The sequence below is a fragment of the Hemitrygon akajei genome, chromosome 7 (assembly GCF_048418815.1).
Source record: "Hemitrygon akajei chromosome 7, sHemAka1.3, whole genome shotgun sequence".
NCBI classification, from domain to species: Eukaryota; Metazoa; Chordata; class Chondrichthyes; order Myliobatiformes; family Dasyatidae; genus Hemitrygon; species Hemitrygon akajei.
The window spans coordinates 52,373,502-52,401,078 of NC_133130.1; the positions used below are offsets into that span (position 1 = coordinate 52,373,502).

General features: G+C 39.0%; 1 protein-coding gene and 1 long non-coding RNA gene across 7 annotated transcripts in view; one reads left to right on the plus strand and one right to left on the minus strand.

The window, feature by feature from the left end:
• Positions 1-27,577, minus strand: part of prox1a (prospero homeobox 1a) — a 99,784-nt gene that overhangs the window by 54,743 nt on the left and 17,464 nt on the right. For 4 of the 6 annotated variants that reach the window (XM_073050854.1, XM_073050856.1, XM_073050853.1 and 1 more), the window contains exons 4-5: positions 23,987-24,034; positions 17,882-18,076 (exon numbers count right to left, since the gene is read on the minus strand). In XM_073050854.1, the coding sequence (XP_072906955.1) occupies positions 17,882-18,076; positions 23,987-24,034 (243 nt within the window). The remainder of the gene's footprint in view (positions 1-17,881; positions 18,077-23,986; positions 24,035-27,577) is intronic. The other 2 variants (XM_073050858.1, XM_073050857.1) reach the window with 1 other exon arrangement.
• LOC140730445 (uncharacterized) lies at positions 124-26,375 on the plus strand. Its single transcript, XR_012099614.1, has 4 exons — positions 124-1,995; positions 2,950-3,095; positions 8,388-12,209; positions 26,125-26,375. It is a non-coding gene; the product is annotated as an uncharacterized lncRNA (long non-coding RNA).

Sequence of the window (27,577 nt, forward strand, 5' to 3'; positions counted from 1 at the left end):
CACCCTGACACAGTGGTGTCAAGAAAACAACCTCTCCCTCAATATCACAAAAACAAAGGAGCTGTTTGTTGACTACAGGAGGAATGGAGACAAACTAGACCCTATTGACATCAAAGGATCTGGGGTTGAGAGGGTGAACAGCTTTAAATTGCTCAGCATAAACATCACCAAGGATCTCACGTGGTCTGTACATACCAACTGTGTGGTGAAAAAGGCACAACAGCGCCTCTTTCACCTCAGACAGTTGAAGAAGTTTGGTGTGGGCCCCAAATCCTAAGAACTTTCTATAGTGGCACAATTGAGAGCAGCCTAACTGGCTGCATCACTGCCTGGTATGGGAAATGCACTTCCCTCTATCACAGGACTCTGCAGAAAGTGGTGCGGACAGCCCAGTGCATCTGTAGATGTGAACTTCCCACTATTCAGGACATTTACAAAGACAGGTGTGTAAAAAGGGACCGAAGGATCATTGGAGACCCGAGTCATCCCAACCACGAACTGTTCCAGCTGCTACCATCTGGGAAGCGGTACCACAGCATAAAAGCCAGGACCAACAGGCTCCGGGACAGCTTATTCCACCAGGCCATCAGACTGATTAATCCATGCTGACACAACTGTATTTCTGTGTTATATTGACTGTCCTGTTGTACATATTATTTATTATAAATTACTATAAATTGCACACTTAGACAGACATAAAGACTTCTGCTTATGTATATGAAGGATGCAAACAATAAAGTCAATTCAATTTAATCTGATAAACCTCTATCAGATCTCCCCTCAGCCTCCAGAGAAAACATTCCAAGTTTGTCCAACCTCTCATTTTAGCACATCCTTCTAATCCAGGCATAATCCCGGTAAACCTCTCCAACACCCTCTCAAAGCCTCGACATCCTTCCAATACTGGGGTGACCAGAACTGTATGCTATACTCCAAATGTGACCTGACCTGAGTTTTCTAAAACCGCAACATAACTTCCTGACTTTTGAACTCAATGCCTCGACTAATAAAGGAAAGCATGCCATAGCTTTCTTAGCAAGCCTTCACCTGTGTAGTCACTTTCAGGGGGCTTGGAACTTGAGCTCCAAGATCCCTTTGCTTATCAACACTGTTAAGGGTCTCACCTTTAACAATGTACTGTCTATTTAGATTTGAACTACCAAGGTGCAACACTTCACATCTGGCTGGGTTAAACTCCATCTGCCTTTTCTCTATCCAGATCTGCAACTGATCTATATCTCGATGTATTCTTTCCTAGTCTTCTATGCAGGTGGAGCTTCTCCCCCTAGGAGAAGGAAAACTCTGATTTTAAACCTCTACTACCATGCGGCCAAACCTACCCATGGGAAATGCTTCGGGAGTAAACCCCAAGGAAAAAATCCAGAGCTGGGGTCCTTAAGGCAGTTTGATGTTGCTCACAACTTCACTCTGGCAACCTCTGCGTCGACACTGGTGCCGAGCTGTATCGGCGCTTGCCCTTCCCTTGGACTACATCAGTGGCATGGAGAAGGGGATCCCACTGCATGGGCAATAGCCAGTTCTTCAAATCTTCCCGCCCAGGCTTGCGCCCTGGAGAGGACACAGTCCACCAGAGGCGCAAACCCATGATCCTCTGGGATCGACGGCTGTCTACTACTAACTTTTAAGTAAGTGACGTTCATGTTGATAAAAAACAAACCCTGGAAGGCATAATTTGAACAGTTCTAGGAGTTAAATGCAACGTCTCAGCTCTAAAAAAAAGGTATTTCTTCATTTCATTGAATGAAGCATCTGTTTGACATGTTCCATTCTCATTCTGACAAGAACAGAGACAAGAATCCTAAGCGATTGATTGCAGTGAGCCCAATCTAACTATACTTAATCATGCAATTGTCTTCTAGCTTTCTCGGAAAGAATGACGATATGAAAGGAAGTCTTTAAAACTGCTTAATGGAAACAAAATAGTTTAAAGTTATCAGGTGACACATCAACAAGAAGCAGCTCATTTACAAAGTGGTAAGTATCTACAATAAACTGCTTAATTAACTCAGTAGAGAAAAATAAATTTTTAAGCCCACTTAATACTTGTAGTGAGTCCAAGTTTGGCCAAATAGAATTTCCAGGTAACACAAGCTGGTGAAAGTCTTGCAGCACCTCTTAAACATGTTTAGACCATGGTTCGTGTATACTCCATAGAACATGATTGCCAGTTGGAAGTACACAAATTAAAGTCAGCCCAATACTAATCTAAACTTCAATTTGTGTACATATACCATTGGTCTTCATTATAAAGTGCAGCTAACAATGGCACTCACCATTGCTTTATAGCTGTAAATAAGACAGAAGCCTTGGGACAAGCATATAAATGTAATTAAAGGAGGCCATGTCGGTTCGTCATCTCCTCTTGTGCCGAGATGAGGAGCAACACTTCATATCCCGTCAGGGTAGCCACCAAACTGATGGCATGAATATCCATTTCTCCTTCCAGTAAAGAAAATCTCCTCCCCTCTTCTTTTATTACCCACTCTGGCCTATTACCTCTTCTCACCTGCCTATCACTTCTCCCTGGGTCCCCTCCCCCTTCCCTTTCTCTGATGGTCCACTCTCGTCTCCTATCAGATTCCTCCTTCTCCTGCCCTTTACCATTCCTGCCCACCTGGCTTCACCTATCAGCTTCTAGCTATCATCCTTCCCATCCCCGCCCCCCCCCCCCCAACTCTTTTTTTATTCTGGCATCTTCCCCCTTCCTGTTTCATCCTGAAGAAGGGCCTCCACCCAAAGCATCCACGGCTTACTCATTTCCATAGATGCTGCCTGACCTGCTGAGTTCCTCCAGCATTTTGTGTGCGTTATATTAAATGTAAGGTTAATTTTAGGCATCTTTGTTAGGTACAGTACTGGAGATTTCTTAGCTGGCATCCAGCTTGTTAAGAGACATCACTGTCAATTACTCTTGCTTCATCATTCTAGGCACCATTGAGCTACTGCTATCCACTGTTCTCAGAGGAGAAAAGCACAGGGAGATTCCAGATATCTAGATGAATGTGTGTCAACTTGCAAGCTTGCACCTTGAAGGTGAAATATTATCAGTTCAGGAGGATCTGCTCTCCAGCAAGGTAAAGGGTAGTAGAATCTTCAAACACTAATAGGCGGGAGCTCCAAAAAAAAAGTCATGCTCAGTGCATTAAGTTTTGCAAATGTATTAATTATTCAATGTCACACTTTCAGTAGCACTGCAAGAAGTAAGCAAAGGCAGGCTACTCTAGGGTCAAATTGGCTTAACTAGTCATATATATCTCGGCGTCATTCAGTTCTCACTCTGGTTTGTCTGTTTTTAAGAGACTGAGTTAGCTCTGGGGCAGATTCAGGGCTCCTGGACCTCTCATACTGTATCTGAAGCAGCTAGTGCAAGCAGGGCAGCACAGCAGTATAGTGGTTAGCAAAATGCTTTACATCAGCAGCCACCAGAGTTCAATTCCTACCACTATCTGTAAGGGGTTTATATGTATGTTCTCCCCATGACTGCATGAGTTTCCTCTTCCCACATTCCAAAAGGTATCAGGGTTAGTATGTTGTGAGCATGCTAGGCTGGCACAGAAACAGGGCAGTACTTATGGGCTGGCCACAGCAGATCCCCAGACTGTGTTTGTCATTAATGCAAACAATGCATTTCACTGTACGTTTTGATATTTCTATGTACATGTGACAAAGCTAATCTTTAAAAAAAACTGTCTTTAAACAGTAGCAAATAAAATAATGCAAATGGAAGAGCTACATTTTTTTTATATAGAGCTCCTCTAAATATTAAATACAGGATATGTGCTAGGTTTGGATATTTTTTCCTTATGTTTCTTTATTCTTCTATGTACTCATCTTGACCCTTGTTAAAAACTGCTATTTAATTTAGATTCCTTGATTTCCTTCAAGGACTTTGTGATCTTGTTGCCCTGATATCATTCATTCTCTTTAAAGTTCACAACCTGTACTGACAGCTGTAACTATGACAATAAGTTAATTTTAAATATAACCAATGTTCTTCCATTCTGAACCCCCTACTACTGATGAAAATAATGGCCATATAACTGATTGCCTTTTTCCTCAGACCACTTATTTTGTAAACTTAATATTCTATAACTAGATTATATAAACCAGACAATTCTGTATTTTCGTGTAGAGAATAATGGATACCTGGCAATGATTACAAAGCCGTTATTTGTTCGAAGCCTTGACATGGCAACATAAACTCTGAAAAAAATGTCTGAGTGGTTTATAGCAGACATCCGAATCACTGGATTAGATTACAGGCCAGTAATCACTTTTTAAAATATATACAGTTTTAATTTTAAGTGGAGCTTTATTATATTTTCTGATGGCGGTGCTTGTTCATGCCAGTACCAACTGTCAATGCACTCAGTGTTAATGAATCTAAGGGATTAATTATTGTTATGTAGTTCCTTTGATACTTAGGTAAAGGCCGGAAGTTTGAGTCAAAATGCTCTGTTTGTAACCTCCTAATCTCACAGCCTGAATTTAAAATAGATGAAAATGAATGTACAGTGAAAATTATAACCAGCCCAAAGAATTTTATAATTTACATTTTGACTTCTGCCAAGGAAGCTTTTTGACAATAAAACTATTATGGTGCTGATTTTCACATGACAAATGTTTTAAAATAACTAAAACTGGTAATTAAAAAGGTAGAACAATCCTGCATGAAAGCCATCCCCTCTCCCTTCATAATTATGATTGTATTCCAATTATACTTCTGAGTTGGAAGTATCAGCAGCTTGACAGGAAGTTGATGCAGAAGTGGAAAAGATTAGAGTAGTATGGCCTGCTTTGTACTTAGGTACACAAAGTTCATGTAACTAGTTTGGGCCTACCATGGTTACATAGGGGTAGAAGTACAGAGTGAACTCATTTAAAATTTAAAGCAAGAATACCTTCTGTCTAACTTCAGTAACATTGCTAAATGATTACAGCTCAAAATTTTCAGTATCATCAATAATATCTAATGATTTAAAAAATTATAATTAATTCCAGTTGAAAAACTTATTTTCTTTTAGTTTCTGGAATTTTTTAGCTTCTCAGGGCAATTTCATGAAACGTAACATAAAGCTACAGCTTAACAATATCCTGAAAAAATGTAGATGGCAAAAGTCTGAAATACTTCTTAAAAGCAACAAAACAAATGCTGGAAATTGGGTCTTTGGACAGTACCAAAGTTGGCAGAATAGAGATTACAGACAATAACATGGAAAGAGGTTTTTTAGAAAAAAGGCCAGGGTGAATAAAACACAAGCACAGTAAAACAGGAAGAAGTACATAAGTGGCATTAAATTAGAAAATTCAGGGCTATTCAATCATTGCTGATAATCCCAATATTTATTCCACTATCCCCATAAACAGCTAAGGCATTTGACTCAAACTTATTTATTGACTCTCGAATAATTTAGGTCACCCAAGGATGACCAAATTCCATCTATGAATGCTATCAACGAATCAGTTTTTAAAAAAAATAAACAAATATCCAGAGCAACACAAACAAAATAAATCATCCAGTTTCATGTTTATCATGACTGAGATCATTGTCGTTACTTGAATTTAAATTCTCCAGGCGCTACAAATTCAAACATCTCTGCATTAGTGATTCAGAACTCTGGCAGTAAGTTTAGTAAGTTAACAATTACAGCACCACATCCAATAATAAAAGCTCTACCAGCAAGACAAAATATCATGTAATAATTTCCTAAATAAAAATAAAATTTCATAATATCCGACTGGTGGCATAGTGGCATCACCGCTGGACTTTGGGGCGAGAGGTCCTGAGTTCGAATCCGGACGGCTCCCTTGCACGCTCTCCATCCATGCTTGGGTTGAGTGTCGAGCTAGCAACTCGACCTCGTGAAAAAAAAAAGCCTGGAGAGGGATGGGCTCCGTCAGGTTTCAGATGCCCAAGACACACCATACGATGAGCAATCACCAAAAATTTCAGTGCAAAAAAAAAGCCTGTCATGTCGGCGCCCCGACAACTCCACCAGGAGTTAAGGGCGCACACACACTCACAAAATTTTATATTATGATCACTCTTTCCCAGAGGATCTTTTAAAATAAGATAACTAATTGTTTCCATATCTATATACGACTATATATGAAATCAGCTATTCTGATCTGGATATATAAACACATCATGTCATTGTCAAGTGCATGTTACGAATTCATTCAGAAAAAAAAAACACATCTTTGACAATTTAATGCCTAGTCTTTCTCAAATTTATTGAATAATTTGCTACAACCCCATTATCTCAAAACCTAGTGTTACTGTGGAGACACTAGCAGAAGTCGGACGTTCGAGTGCGTTGGGGCAGAAGCATGTGAAGCTGCTATTACTAGGAAGAAGGTTCTTGGGAAACTGGAAGGTCTCAAGGTAGACAAGTCACCTGGACCAGATGGTATACACTCCAGGATTTTGAAAGTGGTGGCTAAAATTATCATGAAGGCATTAGTAATGATCTTTCAAAAATCATTTGATTCTGACATGGTTCCAGAGGAATGAAAAATTGCAAATGCAACTCCACTCTTCAAGAGGGAGAATGGCAGAATAAGCTAGTTAGTTTGTGGTTAGGAAGAGTTGCAGTCAATTGGTAAGGATGTGGTTTCTGGGTACTTAGAGGCACATAAAATTAGATGTAGTCAGCATGGTTTCCTTCAAGGAAAATCTTGCCTGACAAATCTGTTGGAATTATTTGAAGAAATAACAAGCAGGATAATAAAAGAAGAATCGGTAGATGTTGTGTACTTGGATTTTCAGGAGGCCTTTGACGAGATGTCACATGTGATAAGATAGAGCACATGGCATTACAGGAAAGATAATAGCATGGACAGATTATTGGCTGATTGGCGGGAACAAAGATAAAGGGAGCCTTTTCTGGCTGGCTGCTGGTGACTAGTGATGCTCACAACAAGGGGTCTGGGTTGTAACTGCTTTTTACGCTGTATGTCAATGGTTTGGATGATGGAATTGATGGTTTTGTGACCAGGCTTGCAGACAATACAAAGATAGGTGGAGGGGCAGATAGTTTTGAATGAAGTAGAGAGGTTTGAGAAAAACTTAGGCAGATTAAAAGAATGGACAACTAAGTGGTAGATGGAATACGGTGCTGGGAAGTGTATGATTGTGCACTTTGGTAAGAGACCATTTTCCATTGAAATTTATCCTTTATAACCACACAAAAAGGACTGTATGTCCTTACCTTCACAGATGATACCCTAAGATGAACCACCCCACACTGTTAAATTTGCTAACCTCAATTTTTCTCTTACTCATCTTTCAGAAATGTGGTACCCTGGTATATGTAGTTCCCAATTCTCTCGTTTTGCAACCCTAACTTGAATGACTTTTAGAAAAAATTACTCTCCATTTGTCATTCATTAAACCACACTTTTGTGAATGCTTTCTGCATTGTGGGAAAAGGTCTTCACAAAAGTTCATTATTTTAAAGCTTTGTCATAGCAATCCTTATTCATTTTAAGTCTGTAATTTTCCTTGCTATCTGGGGAGTTTTCTGTTGAGACTGTATAAAAGTGTGAATTGTTATTGTAGTTATGTTGGCAGAGGAGCCAGTGAGAAAAATGCCCTAGGTTGCATTCAAAGTTTCAATAAGTGAGATATTTTACTATGTTTTATACATAAAAAATATTTAGACCCAAACTAAAGATTTTTGATCTTCACAATTCTTCCTTTGTGAAAAATTTCACAAAGCATTTCACAGATTTTGATTCATAAACAACTTCCTACCAACCTTTAGACTATTTTAATACTGCAGGTTAAAGTGCAGACCATGAACTGTAGCCTGGTAATTAAGCTAACATTCAAAAATGTGTAAATTAGTACGAGGTGGAGGACAAATGCAGTAAATGATCCTAAACAAGTACTAGACAGTGGTTAAATGTAAAGGTCCAAATAAAATCTTAGTTCATTGATGTTCCACCACAGTTGCTGCAAATTATTTCCAACATTTCTGATTTTATTTCTTGTAAAAGAGTAATGTTACTGATCATAACTCCAGCTGTAAAGTTTCAACAAATATAGAAATAAAAATCTTGTTCAAAAGAAAATCATAAGTATTTTGCACAGTAGTAAATGTGGCAACTGTTGTCCACTGCCTTCTTTGATCCATAATTTGGAATTTCAAGCTTGATCAGTTTCTGTTTTGATTATCATTTTCTAGTTCATAGATGCATTAATAAAACCCAAATATGAAAGATTAGTGCATATATATATATAGTGTTATTTCCCATATTACACTATGGCTCAATTAGAAAATGGAAGCTTTCATTTAAGGTTAAATTTATTTTCTATGAACATCTCCAATCAAACTTATTTAACAATGTTTTTATTATTCCAGATTACGGGGATAAAAGAAATACCATGAATAAAGTTGGATAAGTCACTCGGACCGGACGAGATGTACCCCAAGCTACTGTGGGAGGCGAGGGAGGAGATTGCTGGGCCTCTGGTGATGATCTTTGCATCATCAATGGGGACGGGACGGGTTCCGGAGGATTGGAAGGTTGTGGATGTTGTTCCTATATTCAAGAAAAGGAGTAGAGACAGCCCAGGAAATTATAGACCAGTGAGTTTTACCTCAGTGGTTGGTAAGTTGATGGAGAAGATCCTGAAAGCAAGACTTATGAACATTGGGAGAGGTATAATGTGATTAGGAATAGTCAGCATGGCTTTGTCAAGGGCAGGTTGTGCCTTATGAGCCTAATTGTATTTTTTGAGGATGTGACTAAACACATTGATGAAGGAAGAGTAGTAGACGGATAGTAGCAGTATATGGATTTCAGCAAGGCTTTTGATAATGTAGCCCATGCAAGGCTTATTGAGAAAGTAAGGAGGCATGGGATCTAAGGGGACATTGCTTTGTGGATGCAGAACTGGCTTGCCCACAGAAGGCAAATTGTTGTAGACGGGTCATATTCTGCATGGAGGTCAATCACCAATGGAGTGCCTCAGGGATCTGTTCTGGGACCCCTACTCTTCGTGATTTTTATAAGTGACCTGGATGAGGAAGTGGAGGGATGGGTTAGCAAGTTTGCTGATGATACAAAGGTTGGAGGTGTTGTGGATAGTGTGGAGGGCTGCCAGAAGTTACAGCAGGACATTGATAGGATGCAAAACTGGGCTGAGAAGTAGCAGATGGAATTCAACTCAGATAAGTGTGAAGTGGTTCATTTTGGTAGGTCAAATATGATGGCAGAATATAGTATTAATGGTAAGACTTTTGGCAGTGTGGAGGATCAGAGGGATCTTGGAGTCTGAGTCTACAGAACACTCAAAGCAGCTGTGCAGGTTGACTCTGTGGTTAAGAAGGTGTACGGTGTACTGGCCTTCATCAATCATGGAATTTAATTTAGGAGCCGAGAGGTAATGTTGCAGCTATACAGGACCCTGGTCAGGCCCCACTTGGAGTACTGTGCTCAGTTCTGGTCGCCTCACTACAGGAAGGATATGGAAGCCATAGAAAGGGTGCAGAGGAGATTTACAAAGATGTTGCATGGATTGGGGAGCATGCCTTATGAGAATAGTTTGAGTGAACTCGACCTTTTCTCCTTGGAGCGACGGAGGATGAGAGGTAACCTGATAGAGGTGTATAGGATGATGAGAGGCATTGATCATGTGGATAGTCAGAGGCTTTTTCCCAGGGCTGAAATGGCTAGCACGAGAGGACACAGGTTTAAGGTGCTGGGGAGTAGGTACAGAGGAGATGTAAGGGGTAAGTGTGTTTTTTTTTTTAAACGCAGAGAGTGGCGAGTGCATGGAATGGGCTGCCGGCAACGGTGGTGGAGGTGGATATAATAGGGTCTTTTAAGAGACTTTTGGATAGGTACATGGAGCTTAGAAAAATAGAGGGCTATGGGTAAGCCTAGTAATTTCTAAGGTAGGGATGTGTTTGGCACAACTTTGTGGGCCGAAGGGCCTGTATTGTGCTGTAGGTTTTCTATGTTTCTATGAACCTTCTACTGGGCAAATTTATGGCAAAGTTAATTGATGAATACCGCCTTCCTTAAATTTAGCCAAAGCCAAAAGCAAAAGTTGTAAATATTGGGTCAGTGAAAGTGCACACACAGAGAAACAGATAGGCTGTGTAGGGCAAATTGAGAAGTTGCAACTTGATACCTGCACAGGACAAGGTCTTGTGCACCTTATCGGGAGAATATTCAAATACTGTTTCTGCATTCATAAGGAAAAAAATGCAAACAAGTTAGCATAATATCATGTTTTGCAGAACTGCCTTGCCTAACTTTAACTTAACACATCAATGGTTCCAAATGCTCACTGGTATGAATCATGTTCAGCAAGGTGATAAAGTCATGTGGATTGACCATATTACCGGTAGTCAAGTATCTGACATGTATTTTAGATTCCCCCGAACCTTTGTGAAAACAATACACAATACATAAGGCCACTTCTCTGTAGGAAGTTGCAACCAGCATTAAAATCTAATTGAAAGTGCTGACTTTAAAGTGAAGGGAATGATAATCATAGCATACATTAAACAATGGGATGCCCACTACAGTTCACCTGGCCACTTATTCTTTCCCTAGAGATCATACTACAAAGTATAGGGCTGGATGAGGGAAGCCCATAATATTCATAATCACATATGGGAAGGTGCAAACCCCCTTTTTTTAAAAAATTCCTTCCTCCCACTGCCCTGCTCCATTATAATATTATAGATGACAAGACAGAGGAGGTAGATTACCTGCTAAGGCTGACATTAAACAGTTCAGAAACTGTACACAATAGCAAACCATAGATTTATTCTCATTCATTTTCTTTCATCCAATAGAGTAAGAGCCAAATTTCTACCTTCTGTTCAAATCAGCCTGTGCTAAGTTGAATGTCAACATTCCAAGGTATTGGTGTTCCAATTTGTATATTGCTTTAATTTAAACAGTACATCACCAGACTTTTCTACAGAGAGGCCTGTGATGAATTAATGTAATTTTCATAATATCAGGCAGTACATTTGAATAAAAAAACTTTTGGATTGAATATTCAAAATCCTGTTACCAAATTAGACACTGTATTGCTGACATCAAGTCCAATGTCTTTAAAAGGGGGAAAGAACATTTACTTTGAGAATTATACTTAACTTCTGTGTGCTTCAAAAGAAGTAATAATGTACTAAGCGATTCCGTAGAAATCAAGAAAAAGCTTTTCAGTAGTTTTTGCCATTCCTTTCTATCTTAAACAAGAAGCAATAAAACTGAAGCGAAAGAATATTTCAAAATAATCTTACTTTTGTTTACCCCCCCCCCATTTCAGATTCTGAAGAGCCTCTTCAATAATACAGTACAAAACAAAACTTCTAGTTGTAAAAATGCATGGCTGCTATCAGCTCCAAAAGATATTTATACATAAGCATACATTAAGTTGGAAACAGACTATCTCTAGTTTGGCTCAGATATAAAATAGGTTAATCTGGCCAAGTACTTCTGGTCTAAACAGTCACAATAACAGATGACTCCAGAATAAAAGGCCACCCCTTCCCAATTACCACTCACCATATTCCTTGAGCAAATAATTAGTTTTCCTCCATCATAAACAACACTGCACAACTGGATCTGATTAAACCATTGTGAATTTGCTTAGTTGTGTCATTTGATTGATATGATCATAAGACAGAACAGATTTAGGCCATTTGGCCCATCGGTTCTACTCCACCATTCGATCATAGCTAGTTTAGTTTCCCTCTCAACCGTATTCTCCTGTCTTCTAATGAAAAAATAACAGCCAACAAGATAATTTTCATCATCAATAACTGAAGTACTGAGGAAAGCTTTTTCACCCGGAGAGTGGTGAGCATATGGAATACACTGCCTGAGAAAATGATGGAAGCAGATCTGTGGTCAGAATTCTAATAATTGTCTAAACAATCATTTGGATCTCCTGGATAAAGGGTGGAAGATGGGATTAATAAGGGTGGGCTCCATTGGTCTGCATGGATAGTGGGCCAGATGGCCTGTATCCATGCAATATGACTATTAAGTAATTGAAATCATGCTTTACAGAAGCAACATGGATGTGGATGTTGGGTGTTCAAGGATCCCAATCTCAAGACATCAAGGCTGCAGAGGAGTGTAGACTCAGCAGCTCCATCATGGCCACAAGCTTCCCCACCAACGAGGACATCTTTAAGAGGTGGCGTCTCAAGAAGGTAGCATTCATCATTAAGCCATTTTCTCATTAGTACCACTAGGGAGGAGGTACAGGAGTCTGAAGAACCACAGTCGATGTTTTAGAAACAGCTTCTTCCCCTCTACTATCAGATCTCTGAACAGCTCAAGACCCCATAACTAATACCTCGCTATTCCACTTCTGCAACTTCCAGTAATTTTAGTATTTTTTTGTCTTGCACTGTACTGCACCACAAAACAATAAATTTCATAACACATCTCAGTGATAATAAACCTGATTCTGATTCTCATTCAATCTATACATTTAGTGTCATAATTATTTCCATTCTAGAAAAATATCTCATTCCTTACCACTACAATTGTTGGTACAGAAGTTAAAGAAGTAAAGCAGATGCCTTGCTTTTTCTCTTTCTCCATTTTTCATTCTGTACCTAATTTGGCATGTTTGGCACCCACACTATTTTGAGCAAACTATTGGCAAATACCCATGGAAGCCCTGCAAAATCAGAATAGACCTAAAGATTTCCTTATACGGATGTCAAGTTGGCACAACCTCCATTCCTACCCCAGAACTTGCAAAATATGTATTGGAAAAGGCTTGCATAGTCATGGTTCACCATGAATGTAAATCTAGTTCTGCTGCTGTTTAATGTGCCAGAAAAATTTCAAGCACAGGTATGGTGATACCATAGCATGGGTAGCTTATAAAGTTGGTCTTGAAGTACACCACAGGTATGATTTTCGTAAATAAATATAGCCACAATTGTCCTTCTCTCTCTCACCTTCTTGCTTGATTCTTATTGTTAAATATAATTGACAGCTTTACAAAATAATTAATCTCTAATGTGCTTGATTTATTTTCACATAGCTGCTTAGTCAATGTTATAGATGTACCCCAAGATGGATGAAATTAAATGGTATGCCTGGAGACTGAATCACACAGCAGACCCTTAAAAAAGGGATGTGGTCTTGAGGAGAGGCTATAGGAGCTAGGTAGAAAGCTGAAAAGTAGGACCTCAAGGGTAGTAGGTAGTATTTGGATTGCTGCCTGTGCCTTGTGCCAGGGAGGGCAAGAATAAAATGATTTGGCAGGTAAGTGCATGGCTGAGTAATTGGTGCAGGGGGCAAGGTTTCAGATTTCTGGGTCATCAGGATCTCTTCTTGGGAAGGTAAGACCTGGACAAAAAAGAGCAGGTTACACCTGAACTCGAAGGGAACTAACATCCTTGTTGGCAGGTTTGCTAGAGCTGTTGGTGAGGGTTGAATCTAATTCGGCAGAGTGATGGGAACCAGAGTGACAGGGCTGACGTTGCAGCAGTTGGTGTACAGTTAGATGCAATACTTAGCAAAACCGTGACGAAGGACAGGCAATGAGGCAAAATGGTAGTCAGTGAAATGGGTTGAAGTGTAACATGGGGGCAAAGTCAAAAATGCTGATGAATACAGGACTAAAAGTTCTATACTTGAATGCACACAATATCAGATAGGGTAAGTGATCTTGCAACAAGTTAGAGATTTATAGGTATAACGTTGTGGGCATCACCAAGTCATGGCTGAAAGAAGATTTTAGTTGGGAGCTTAACATCCAAGGATTGGGAAAATGAGATTAGTGCTGGATCCCAGAAGAGAGAATTTGTAGAATGTCTACAAGATGGCTTTTTAGAGCAGCTTGTGGATGAGCCCACCAGGGAAAACCATGAGAGAGGAACTGTTTAAAGTTGATTGGAAGGGCACACCAGCAGGGATGATGGCAGAACAGTAATTTCTGGGAGCAATTTGAAAGCTACAGGATAGATACATCCCAAAGAAGTAGCAGTCTAAAGGGGGGGGGGGGGGGAATGATGCAACTATGGCTGACAAGGGAAGTCTAAGACAGCATAAAAGCAAAAGGGAGGGCATATAATATAGTAAAAATTAGCAGGAAGCTAGAGGATTGGGAAACTTAAAAACCAACAGAAGGCATCTAAAAAAATCCACAAGGAGAGAAAAGATGATATAAGCTAGGGGCTAGCCAGTAACATAAGAGTACAAAAAGTATCTTCGGGTATATAAAGGGTAAAAGAGAGGAGAAAGTGAATTTCAGACAATTAGTAAATGACACTGGAGAGGTAGTATTGGGAGAGAAAGAAATAGCAGAAAAACTGAATTAGTGTTTTGTATCAGTCTTCACTAGGTAAGACACCAGTAGTATGCCAGAAATTCAAGAGCGCCAAGTGGCAGAAGTAGTGTAGTTGTTATTGCTAAGGAAAAGTTGCCTGGGAGGCTGAGAGGTCTGAAGGTAGATAAGCCACCTAGACCAAATGGACTACACCGCAGGGCTTTGAACGAGACAGCAGAAGAGATTTTTAAGGCATTAGTAATGACATTTCAAGAAATAGGAGCAGGATAAGCCATCTGACCCATTGAGAATCAATAGATTCTGGAATATTGCTGGAGAACTGGAAAATTGCAAATGTCATTTCCCTAAGGGAAGGAGGGAGGTAGAAGAAAGGAAATTATAGGCTAGTTAACCTTACCTCAGTGGTTGGGAAGATGTTGGAGTCCATTACTAAGGATGAAGCTTTGGAGTACTTGAAGGCACAAGATTTAGTAGTCCAAAGTTAGCATGGTTTCCTTAAGGGGAAATCTTCTGGAATTCTTTGAGGCAGGGTAGGCAAAGGAGAGCCAGTAGATGTTGCTTACGGAGTTTTTGAAGGCCTTTTGCCAAGGTGCCGCACATGAAACTGCTTAACAAGAGCCCACGACATTACAGGAAAAAGACTGGCATGCATAGAAGATAGGCTGACTGGCAGTGGAGATAAAAGGGGCTTTTCCCGGTTGGCTGTCAGTGACTAGTGGTGTTCCACTGGCGTCAGTATTGGGATCACTCCTTTTCACATTATATTGTACATTCATGATTTGGATAACAGGATTGATGGCATTGTGGCCAGGTTTGTGGACAATACAAAGATAGCTGGAGGGGAAGGTAGTATTGAGGAAGCAGGGATTCTGCAGAAGGACTGACAGTTTGGGAGAATGGGCAAAGAACTGGCATGAGAAATATAGCACATCTAAAAGTATGGTCATGCACTTTGGTAGAAGTAAAGGTGTAGACTATTTTCTCAAGGGGAAGAAAACTCAGAGTTACAAAAGGACTCCTTGTGCAGGATTCCCTGCAGGTTGATTCAGAGGTAAAGTAAGCAAGTGCAATGTTAGCATTCTTTTCAAGAGAACTACAAGAGCAAAAATATAATGACAAGGCTTGGTATGGCATTGGTCAGAGTGCATTTGGAGTATTGTGAGCAGTTTTGGTCTGCTTATCTAAGAAAAGATGTGCTGACATTGGAGATGGTCCATAGGAGGTTCTTGAGAATGATTCTGGGAAAGAAAGGGTCCTGTAGTAAGGAACATTTAATAGCTCTGGGCTTATACTCACTGAATTTAGAAGAATGGGAGGGGATGAGAATCTCATTGAAACCTACCAAATATTGAAAGGTTTAGATAGTGGATTTGGAGAGGATGATTCCTACAGTGGGTGAGTCTTGGAGCAGAGGGCACAGCCTCAGAAAAGAAGGATGTCCATTTAGAACAGAGACGAGGATGAATTTCTTTAGCCAGACAGAGGGTGGTAAATTTGTGGAATTGCCACAGACAGCTGTGGAAGCCAAGTCATTGGGTATATTTAAAATGTTGGTTGATAGGCTCTTCATTAGTCATGGTGTCAAAAGTTACAGGGAGAAGGAAGAAGAATTAGCCATAATGGAATGGTGGAGCAGTCTCGATGGGCCAAATGGCCTAATTCTGCTCCTACATCTTATACTTTTATGTGCAATGGGATATTCCATGACATGCAAAGTATATCTGGTTACCATTTTGGGTATGTCCATGAGGATCAGAAGTTACTTGCACAGAGGCAGAATTTTGAATGTCTGTGAAGATTGGGTGTGGGGGTTAAAGCAGACATTCACAACCATGCTGGAACAGGAAGCTTATTGCAGTATATCTTTAAATATTTCATTAGCTTTTCTATAGCTCCCATACATTTCAAAACTATAGCGATTTCTAAACACTTCCCAAGTTTCCACTCACAAATTCCTCTTCTGTTCTAATGTGCAATCTCTAACACTGCAGACTCTCTCAAATTCAAAAACACAATCTGCAGCCTTTTCCAATCACTCCCTACAGATAACTGATTGCACCTCCCCCCCCACTGCTTTCAAGATTTCCATCAGTTGACCCCTCAACTTAATGGCATAATTCACGACCACCCCAATAATCCACTAATGGAAAGTCATTACTTAATGGCTATTCAGAAGTATGGACTAAGGAAGATCTACTTCTGTTTAAGCCACACTGTGACCTTAGCAGCCGCTGGTACAGCAGTGAATCGTAGAAGCGGAGGAGTAGAATAATTCTCCCATTTAGCCTTGTTGCCTGGTCTCCTACTCTTCTCAATATCATCCCTCCCACTGTCCTCAGGGATGATAAGGTGAGGGTAATATTACCACCAGTTAAAAGCAAGTGGAGTAAAAGCCAATGATAAAAATCAGAAGCCAACATTCCCACATTGATAAAGAAACCTAGAACTGATTGATTCTCCATCTTATCTGTAAGGTTAAAACTAGATTTTGTGCTACCTTTGCCTCAATTTCATATGTTCATCCAAAATAAATGGACAGCAAGAAAATTCAACAGAAAATGGTGTTGTTTGAGTCGGTTTTGTTACTCTGATTGGATGCTTCATTCCCAATTCCATTTTAGTTGAATGCATTGTCAATCTATTTTAATATTTTCCTAATGCAACTTTTAATTTACTGGTGCAAATCATCAATTACATCTTCACATCCTATTTGTCCATCACTATACTGAATTATTGCTGTCATAAGTACTTGCTTCCTAGATTTCTCCCCAGCTGGGCTAATCTTTTAGCATTAATATTTTTCTTTCAGAAATAAACATTGAGTTCCCCCTCCCGACATGTTTTCTTTAAAACCAGCTGAATGAGATTCATTCTCATCTCTTCACACTTTGTACTTCATTCAAGTGTGCATTTGAAAATTAGATATGGAAGTAACACCAACATATAGCCAACATATAGCATATAAATATGCTAAATAATTTAGTAAATGTGCTACGGGCAAGAAAATATAACCTACCATAAAATATTTGTGCATATGATGTATTTTTAAAATTTAGTTTTAACTCCTTTCACACTATAGGCATGCTTAAATACTTCATTTTTGGGTGACCCCTAAAAAGACTGCGTCACACCAAGAGTTTGGTGACACAGTGGAATTTAAATTTCACTGACATCAAAGACGAACTGCTGAGAACACCCAAGGTCAAAGCACAACATTAGCAGACAACAAAGAGCGATCCACAATCTTTCAGCACTAGGACCTCAAGCTACGAATTTAATTTTATTTGCTTGGGATTACAACATTGTTTTAGCAGGCAAATTGTCAGGCTACATTGCTTAGTTTTCCAATAGTACTTTCAATAGCATTACTGTAACTAATCTTTCATCAAACTTGCAGTAGCTCATAATCTGGAAGCATTAAAACAAAAACCAAGCCAAAGATTGCATTGTATACCAAGTTTAAAAAATATTTTTTCAAAAGGAAAAATAATGGTCTAGTGTTGCTTCACAAACAACATTAACATCTGCCTTCACATGTATTGTTAAATGCTCACATAGAAACGAATCCCGTACCTCAAAATCATTTGCTTTGTTGTAGTGCATGTTCAAGGCTCTGAACAGTTCAGAATCACGGGAGACAGTCAGCTCTTCAGTACTTGTTACTCCATCGTTAATAGACTGACGAGCAAACTTTTCCATCTGGATGTAGTAAAATTCTCGGAAATTGCTGAACCACTTTATAAGCTGTGAGGTGATGCACCTATTAAACTGCCAATAGGAAAGTACAACAGGATGAGCAGATTCAGTTTCAATTGTCATTATTCCTTAAGTTAATAACATTTTAAGTGTAATAAACTGATACTATATTCCATAATAAATCCAAATAACTAGTTCAAGTAATTGGACATGGAATGGTATGTATTATGTGCAGTAGGGGCATTGTATAATAGGAACAGTATTCTTCTCTCAGCTAATGAAAAATAATTGCATTAAAGTCATGAAACAAAACACATAATGGTTATTAGATCACTGTAAACAACATTTTAAATACTTTGGATAATCTCTTTAGGTAATATAGTCTCCTGGTTCACTAAGGTCGTATTTTGTCCATAAACTCAATCCATTTTGGAAAACATGTCACTGCAAAACTGAATCTTTTTCTACTATATTTGCATTTGCAAGATGTAACCATTATTTCACCTAATTCCAACAGAACTGAACCCAAACAAATAGTAATTTAAAATAATTGGCCTCAAATTGATACACCAGATTTTCAGCTTTCAACAGACCGATACTGTGGCCTTTTTAACACTGCAGCTTTTTACATTCCTCTGAAGAAATAGCTTAAGTCAGTCAATAAAATATCACTTTTGTATTTAATTTTCCTTCCTTCCACCCAATTATCTGTTTGTGGAAAAGCACAGCACAGCATCTTGAGAAAATAATGTGCTTTCTTCCTGGGAATACACATGGGATGCTGGGACTCCATGGGACTCCACCAGACCAAATAGGAAATGGTCTGGAAGTAAATTGCCTTTTCAACACTTGGGAGGTGCATGATAAAGCATGACACCAGAGGCAAGAACAAAAACGTACAGAGACAGCATGGCTTAATAATAACATCAACTATCATGATCACAAAATAATTGCATATAAATGAATAAACTAGGAAACCTTATTTCAGCTTAATGAATAATATTGGTAAATTAACACTTTGGACATCCCATTTTAATACAGCTTGAGCTTCAGTACTCCTATTGAATGTGATTCTTTAGTTTTGGGGTGTTATAGTTAAACAGAATATACTAACATTGTATGTACTTTGAGGAATTCTTTTGGAATCTGGATCAGGCTCTAGTATGCATAATTGAGATTGAAATGAAGTGTCAGAGACTCTAGCACCAAATGTTCATTAAAATAATTTCTGCATATTACACTCTACTTTTGGAAGCAAAGAAGAATGCACACCTGCTACTTATTTACATATCTAGTGCTACTTCGAAGGCAGATTTCTCCCTTATGAACTCAAAAATTTCGCTGGTGTTCTAATTTCAGTGTGGAAAAGAAGCGGAGTAAATATTGGGTCCTGTCTGGGGCAGAAACTGTGATCGTTCCAAAGGTCCTCTGTCTCTTAAGGAGCAATGAAACCATACGCTGGAAGCCTCCCACTTCAACCTCACTTAAATGAAGTATACTGGCTTTCCATAAAGCATGAGTAGACCCCTAGGGGAATTAGGTCACAAGATTGGACTGGTCCCCAACATTGGAATATTAAAAGGCAGTGGCAAGGGGGCACAGACATAACCGATCTAGAGTATAATACTACTCCTGCCACCCAAAACAACTGGAAACCAATCAAAAAGGGTCTGTAATGGTAACGACTCCATCTTGCCTATTGCCAGCATCTTTGCTGCCCTGCACTAAAGGACACAATCATATAGGCTTTTCTAGTTTACTTATTTCATGAATAAAATTAAAAGTTTATATATTTAAACCATTAATTTCTAACTGGATATCTAGTAAAACAGCTATTGTATGCAAGAACTTATGCCTTTCTTTTTGCCCGCATAAAGCACCACGAGTATTTCAGGAGCTAGTGAAAAATTTAAAGATCGATGCTCCAGGGTTATAATGCACATTAGCCACATCTGGCAACTGAAGTGACCATAGTGAATGGTTTTCAAACTAATCATTCTAACCACTCTCTCTCCATAAAAGTGTTAAGATTATGGACAATGATCCAGATACTTATTGTCAAATTATTAGATGTTTAATTGTTCAGAGCAGTTCTCAGTACTTTTATGGGGATCTATTACAAGAAATGACATCCCCTACGGGGTCTTGTGCATATTCAAGGTTTGTTAAATCCCTGTTAGTCAAGTTAAAACCTGTAACTTTAAACTGCCTGTATATCAGGAAGACTTTTCTCAATATAGGCATCTATCATTTTTCCCCTTTATGGCACAAAGTGTTCATTAATCAAAAATCACAGTGAGTACTTATCAAGCATTTGCTCTGGCCATGAAGAGGGCTGCCTGCTTCTATCAAGCTGACAGTTAATGGGTGTGTAATTACAATGCAGAAAGTTGTTTCTATTCCAGTGAATTTAAGATAATGAAGTGAATGAAAATTCATGGCAGTGAAGGCTAAGTAACACAGAAACAGAAGTGGAAGCTGTTGCAGTTCCTAAAGGCCAGCTTGCATCATAATTGCCTTCCAGTTGCAAGGGTCCTCACAGATAATTGACCAGAAAATGATTAAGTCATCATCAAATCACTCTGACTGCTAGAGTTCAAACATGTACTTAACCTATCCAAGAATTATATTTTCACTCTGTGTGTCTGCTCGGTCTCTATTCAGCCTTGCGGGGACCTGATTAAAAAGACAACTGAAGGACCCCATTATCTGATTTGCTGTTGATTTCAATAGAACTTAAACCCATTACTATTTGCTGAACTCTGAGTTCTTTCCGTGTTATCTCTGCAGCAAAATACACTGTCCAAATTTCCAGACACTGTGATAAGAACTACAGGCCCCATGACGACTACTGTTCCTTTTTAATTCTTTTAGTATAAGAAACAAAACATAACAAAACGATAGCAGCCTGCGCACCCGGGAATGAAAATTGCTTTGACATGGAGATTAAGCTTCAGTATTGTTATAAGATATTGTCTCCTACATGCAAGAATAGAGAAAAAAGAAAGGGTATTTTTTCTAGAATGGCCTGTAGATGACCTAATGGGACTACAAAATAAAAGTAAGTCCACATGACAGTGTTTGGCAGAAGGGAGTAAAGGGAGATTTAAAACCTATTGTTACAGAATTGAAATACCAGAGATGCACTGGCCTAAACAACAGAGCCACTCAAACATGAGGGCTCAGCATTTAAGACTTGTGTCACTTTTTGCTTATCAAACATTAGCAGTTCCTGAATTAGTTTTTTTCTAAACAAACATAGTAATCTTGATCTTTAGGTTCTCACTGGTGCATCACAAATAAGTGACCAGTACAAGAGAAGATCTCTTCTTTCTGCAACTTAATTGTTCCTGTGACGGATTAATGCTTCCCATGGGACATGTCCAATCCCAGTGTTTGCTGAAGAAACTTCCTAAATATTCAATGAGCACAGTCAAAGGACCCATAAAACAAATCAATTTGACACCTTAATCTAGTTAGGCAGCGATCGACTTGCCAATGGTGATGGTGGGGAGGGGTAGTGGTTGAGATTGGAGCTGTTTGCAGGGAGGTGGACAGAGGAGAAAATTAGATACTTTTTATAGGTGAACTCTCTATTCTCAGCGATCATGTGTGATTATGAGTATTCTGGTTATTCCACAAGTATAATATTAATCATATGACCAGAAGCTATAGTAACAAACAGTCTTTTTAAAATTTTCTTACTATTAAATGTTATGTCCATTCCCTTGTAAATAATATTTTCAAATTTAAAAGCATTTTTGCAAGGCATCAACATATGTAGCAATCATATGTAATATTAAACATTCTAAACACCAATATGCCATTTCTGCTTGTGAGATACTGATATGCAATGTGGAGGTGATCTTGGGCTGAGCAATTGAGAAAAGCTGGCATACACTCACTGGAGATTAACAGGTACACCTTCCAAAATACACACATTCTGAAAAAGGACATAGTGCAGGTGCAAAGAATTCAATTCCCTAGACAGAAGAATCCAAAACTAAGAAGAATAACTCAGAATAAGGGATTAATTAGTATTGAAGGATGGACTTTCTTTTTTATATACAGGGGCTGAAAATGGCTGAATTTATGGAAATTATTCAATATCATTTATGATTCAAGACACTAAAAGAACAGAGGGTAAAGGAGCTCAGGCAGGGAAATTAAATGAGGTACAGAATCAAGCAGATTACTGAACTATGACTAAGGTTCAGAAGATTGCTAGCTCAATCTTGCTACGCTACATGGAGTTAAAAGACTGCAGATGCTGGAGTCTGGAGCAAAAATGCAAACTGCTGGAAGAACTCGGAGGTCAGGAATGTTAGCATGATGCTATTGCAGCATAGGGCATCAGAATTCAATCCCAGCTTCCTCTGTAGGGAGTCTGTACGTCCTCCCTGTGGAATGCATGCATTTTTCCCCAGCTGGTCAGGTTTTCTCCCACAGTCCAAAGAAGTACTGGATAGGTTAAATGGTCAAAGTATATTGTACAGTGATTAGATTACAGTTAAATCAGGGTTGTCAGGGTTGCTGGGATAGTGCTGCTTGTAGGGACCTACTCCGTACTGTAAGTAAATAAAAAGGGGTGGCTGACATTTTGGATCTAAACCCTGCATCTGGACACAACCATCCATCCTGATGCTGATATTGACCTGAAACACCTACTTTTTTATCCACTCCACAGACAAATCTTGATCATAAGACACAGGAGCAGAATTAGTCCATTCAGCCCATCATGTCTGCTCTGCCATTTCATCATGGCTGATTTATTATCAGCCCCATTCTCCCCTTAACCTTTGACACCCCAACTAATCAAGAATCTATTAACCTCCACCTTAAGTACAGCCAATGATCTTGCCTGCACAGCCGCCTGTGGCAACAAATTCCATGTATTCACTACCCTCTGGCTAAAGAATTTCCTTGTTATCTCTATTCCAAATGCATATCCCTCTATTCAGAGGCTGTGCCCTCTGATACAAGACTTGCCCATTATGGAAAACATCCTCTCCACATCCACTCTATCTAGGCCTTTCAACATTCAATACATTTCAACAAGATCCCCCCTCATCCTTCAAAATTTCAGAGTCATCAAGCGCTCCACATATGATAACCCTTTAATTTCCGGAGTCATTCCTGTGAATCTCTTCTTAACCTTCTCCAATGTCAACAAATCCTTTCTTAAAAAAGGGGCCTAAAATTGCTCACGATACTCCAAGTGAGTCCTCGCCAGTGCCTTATAAAGCCTCAGCATAACAGCCCTGCTTTTACATTCTAGTCCTCTCTAAATGAATGCTAACATTGCAATTATCTTCCTCACCACAAACTCAACCTACAAGTTAACCATTAGAGAATCCTACACGATGACTCCCAAGTCCGTTTAAACATCAGATTTTTGAATCTTTTCGCTGCTTAGAAAATGGTCTTTTCATTCCTCCTACAAAAGTGCATGACTGTACACCTCCTGACGCTGTATTCCATATGCCACTTGTTTGCCCATTCTCCTAATCTCTGGAACCATGCCAGAATCTAGTGATTCCTGAAAGATAATTACTAATGCCACCACAATTGCTTCAGCTCTCTCTTTCAGAACCCTGGGGTGTATATCATCTATATATCAGGTGACTTATCAACCTTCAGACTTTCAGTTTCCCAAGCATCTGCTCCCTAGTAATAGTAACTGAGGCTCTTGAACTTCCGGTATACTGGTAGTGTCTTCCACAGTGAAGAATGATCAAAATACTAATTTTAAAACATTGAAACATGGGAAACCTACAGCACAATACAGGCCGTTCGGCCCACAATGCTGAGCCGAACATGTACTTACTTTAGAAATTATCTATGGTTACCCACAGCCCTCTATTATTCTAAGTTCCATGTACCTATTCAAGAATCTCTTAAAAGACCCTATTGTATCCACCTCCACCACCGTTGCCGGCAACCCATTCCACGCACTCACCACTCTCTGAGTAAAAAACTTACCCCTGACATCTCCTCTGTACCTACTCCGCAGCACCTTCCACATCTTTCCTGTAGTGAGATGACCAGAATCAAGCACAGTACTCAAAGTGGGCTCTGACCTATACAGCTGTAACATTACCTCTCGGCTCTTGGACTCAATCCCACGGTTGATGAAGGCCAATACACCATATGCCTTCTTAACCACACAGTCAACCTACATAGCAGCTTTGAGTGTCCTATGGACTTGGACCCCAAGATCCCTCTGATCCTCCACACTGCCAAGAGTCTTATCATTAATACTATTTTCTGCCATCATAGTTCATCCGCCATTTCATTGTCCCCCATTACTATCTCACCAATGCCATTTTCCAGCATTCTGATATCCACTTTCACTTCTCTTCTACTCTTTGTATATCTGAAAAATCTTTTGGGATCCTCTTTGATATTATTGGCTAGCTTACATTCGTATTTAATCTTTTCTCTCCTAATGGCTCGTTAGATGCATTCTGTTGGTTGTTAAAAGCTTCACAATCCTCAAATTTCCCACTAGTTTTTGCTATATTATATGCTCTCTCTATTGCTTATGCTGTCTTCGACTTCCCTTGTCAGCCACATTTGTGCCAACCTCCCTTTAGATTACTGTTTATTCTTCAGGAGGTCTCTATCAACTTTGATCAGCTCCTCTCTCATGACTCCATAATTCCCATTACTCCACTGTAATAATGATGCATCTGACTCTAGCTTCTCCCTCCCAGGTGAACTCTATTATATCATGATCACTGCCTCCTCAGGGTTTCTTTACCTTAAGCTCCCTAATCAAATCCAGTTCATTAGATAACACCCAATCCCACAGTAGCCTTTCTGCTAGTCGGCTCAACCACAATCTGCTCTAAAAAGCCACCTCATTCTACAAATTCTCTCTTGGGATCCAGCACCAACCTAATTCTCCCAATCTAACTTCATAGTGAAATCCCCCATGACTATCTGTCTCCCATTGTAATTTGTAGCCCACATCCCGGCTACTGTTCGGAAGCAGGTTTATAACTCCCATCAGGATCTTTTTACCTTTGTAGATTCTTAACTCTACCGACAAAGACTCTACATCTTCCCATCCTACGTCACCTATGCCTGTCCTTTGATATAATGTATATCCTTGGATGTTAAGCCCTCAGCTATAAATTTCTTTCAGCCATGACTCAGTCATGATGCCCACAATCTCAGGGTGGCCAATCTCTAACTGCCCTACAAGATCTTCTACTTTATTCCATATACCATCTGCATTCAAACACAACACCTTCAGTCCTGTTTATGTCACCCATGTGACACTGCAACTCATCTCACTGACTGCAATTTTGCCCATCCTTCCTGACAGTCTCACTGAACAGTCTGTATACCAACTGCCCTGTCCTCAGCCCTGTCACTCCAGTTTCCAACTCCCTCACTCTCTGAGTTCTTCCAGGAGTGTACATTTTGATGTGTTAATAATATATATTACTGCCTAGAAATTCATCTGAATTTAAAAGAAATAGTTTTACAAGCAAAATAAAGTGCATAGCCTCTACATTATATCTCAATTTATCCTTCAAACCTATGATGGGTTTCTGGGCATTAATATCAGCGAACCTTTAAACATTCTTGTTTATTAATTGGTGATAAAGGCAAACTACTTGATATTGGGTGCCGCAAGCAATACATTTCTAGGAAGCCAGCAAATTTATGGGATTTATTACTCCAGAAGCATATTTCTCTTTATCAGCGCACTAATCTAAGTCTGGCATTACATCAATGTAATGTAATAGCAAGATCTCACTAATAAATAAGTACACCAATATGTTAAACTACCTGGTTTGAAGTGTTATATTTTTTAATTATTAAAAAAAATCTATTTTTATGCAATGTGCTATGTAGTATGGTGATCATATCATGCAAAGTGCAGTATCTGGAGAATTACTTTTGGTCATGGATGTAAATTTATACCATCTTATCCCACTTCTACATTAAAGGGCGCACAATTACGCGCAAAGATAAAATCGTTTTAATTCTGGGAACAGGGGAAAAATCTGCAAAAATGGACCTGTCAGAAATATTTCAAATGCCTTCTGGAAACTACTGAAAATAACTAAGTCTGACATCTATCCATTATTCTATATCTGTTCCAGAATTCATTGCTAAGATTCAACTCATTTGAAATGAAGGCCTCCGGGTTTTTGTCTGGCTACCATTCAACAGTGTGGAAGTTTACATTGACATCAATCTACAGACAGGATGCTGTCTTACATCTTCAAGGCTCTTAACTATCCAATTATTGGGGGCAAACTGTGGCTGAACTAAGAAGCTAAACTAAATTCTACACAGCAAATGTTCTTGTAGAAGGAAGACAATTCAAATTTGTTTAGATTTAACAGGAAAATATGAATAAAATATATTTTAAACACAACTTCACCTTATATTGAATCTTGTTTACTACTCTTTTTAATTATTGTCAGACTTTTACTATTACAAGTAGTTACTATTCAGTGATAAGTGCTTGGCGCGTTAAGGTGATAAAAATTGTAAGTATTCCTTTGAAACTTAAGGCACATTTTCTTGCAATTATTAAAGGACAAAATGCTATTAAAAGCCTCCATAAATAGATCTTACTCATATATTTCAACCTAAAAACTTACTTTCAGTAAAAAAAAAATGACTTCAGGCACATTTAAAGGATCTTAAACCATGCTATCAGATGGCAGTTTTATATTAACAATATGCCATTGCTGGTAGGCCTGTGTGCCTGTCACCACTGATGGTGCATCAGAATATAAATGAACTTTGAATGTCACACTTCTATAGGTCTCAAGTGTGCCTATCGGAAGGATAGAAAACAAACATATGTTCTTTTTGCCCTCTAAGCAGTGCATTCCCAGCAAAGTTAGAAGGCCAATGATTAGAATCTACTGATCTTCACAAGAGCAGTATTCTTTTGAACTACCCCTATTTTTTTCAATTGATAAAGTATTGCTTAAAAAATTAGCCAGTAATACAGATCAGCTTCAGTTGGCAACTTCCAATTTTCACCCATCTATTAAAATCATTTCCGGTGTTGACTGGTTTTGATAATGAAAAAAAATTGCAAAAAGCATTGCTGCCTCTAACTTGTGGATAAAACTTTCCAGGAGCAGTTAAAAAAAAAGTTCATGCAAAGCTTTAATTCTCTTTGGGCTGAATCATCCTCATGTGTGATGAACAGCTAATGGTGGAACTATTTCATTAGTCAGAATGGGAAATGATCAAGAATTGCATCCATTTCAATTATTGAAGACCTCAGGAATTTTTATCTGTCCATTGTTCAAATGTATGCAAGTTTACCTTGGCATCAATCTAAAGGAAGGACTTTGTTATGCACCTTCAAAGCTGAAGGCTAAAAACTTACCCAACTTAAAAGAACAAACTTAAGCTGGACTAATGATTCAATTCAGCTCCTATTTTCTCCCATAGAAAGAGATAACAAGGTTTCACTGGTGCTTAAGCTTGCAAACCCAGAGCAATAGGGAATATTTGGTTAACAATACTGCAGATATGTATTACTGCAAAGATGGCAATATGTAAAATCTTCATATTTAAATATTAACA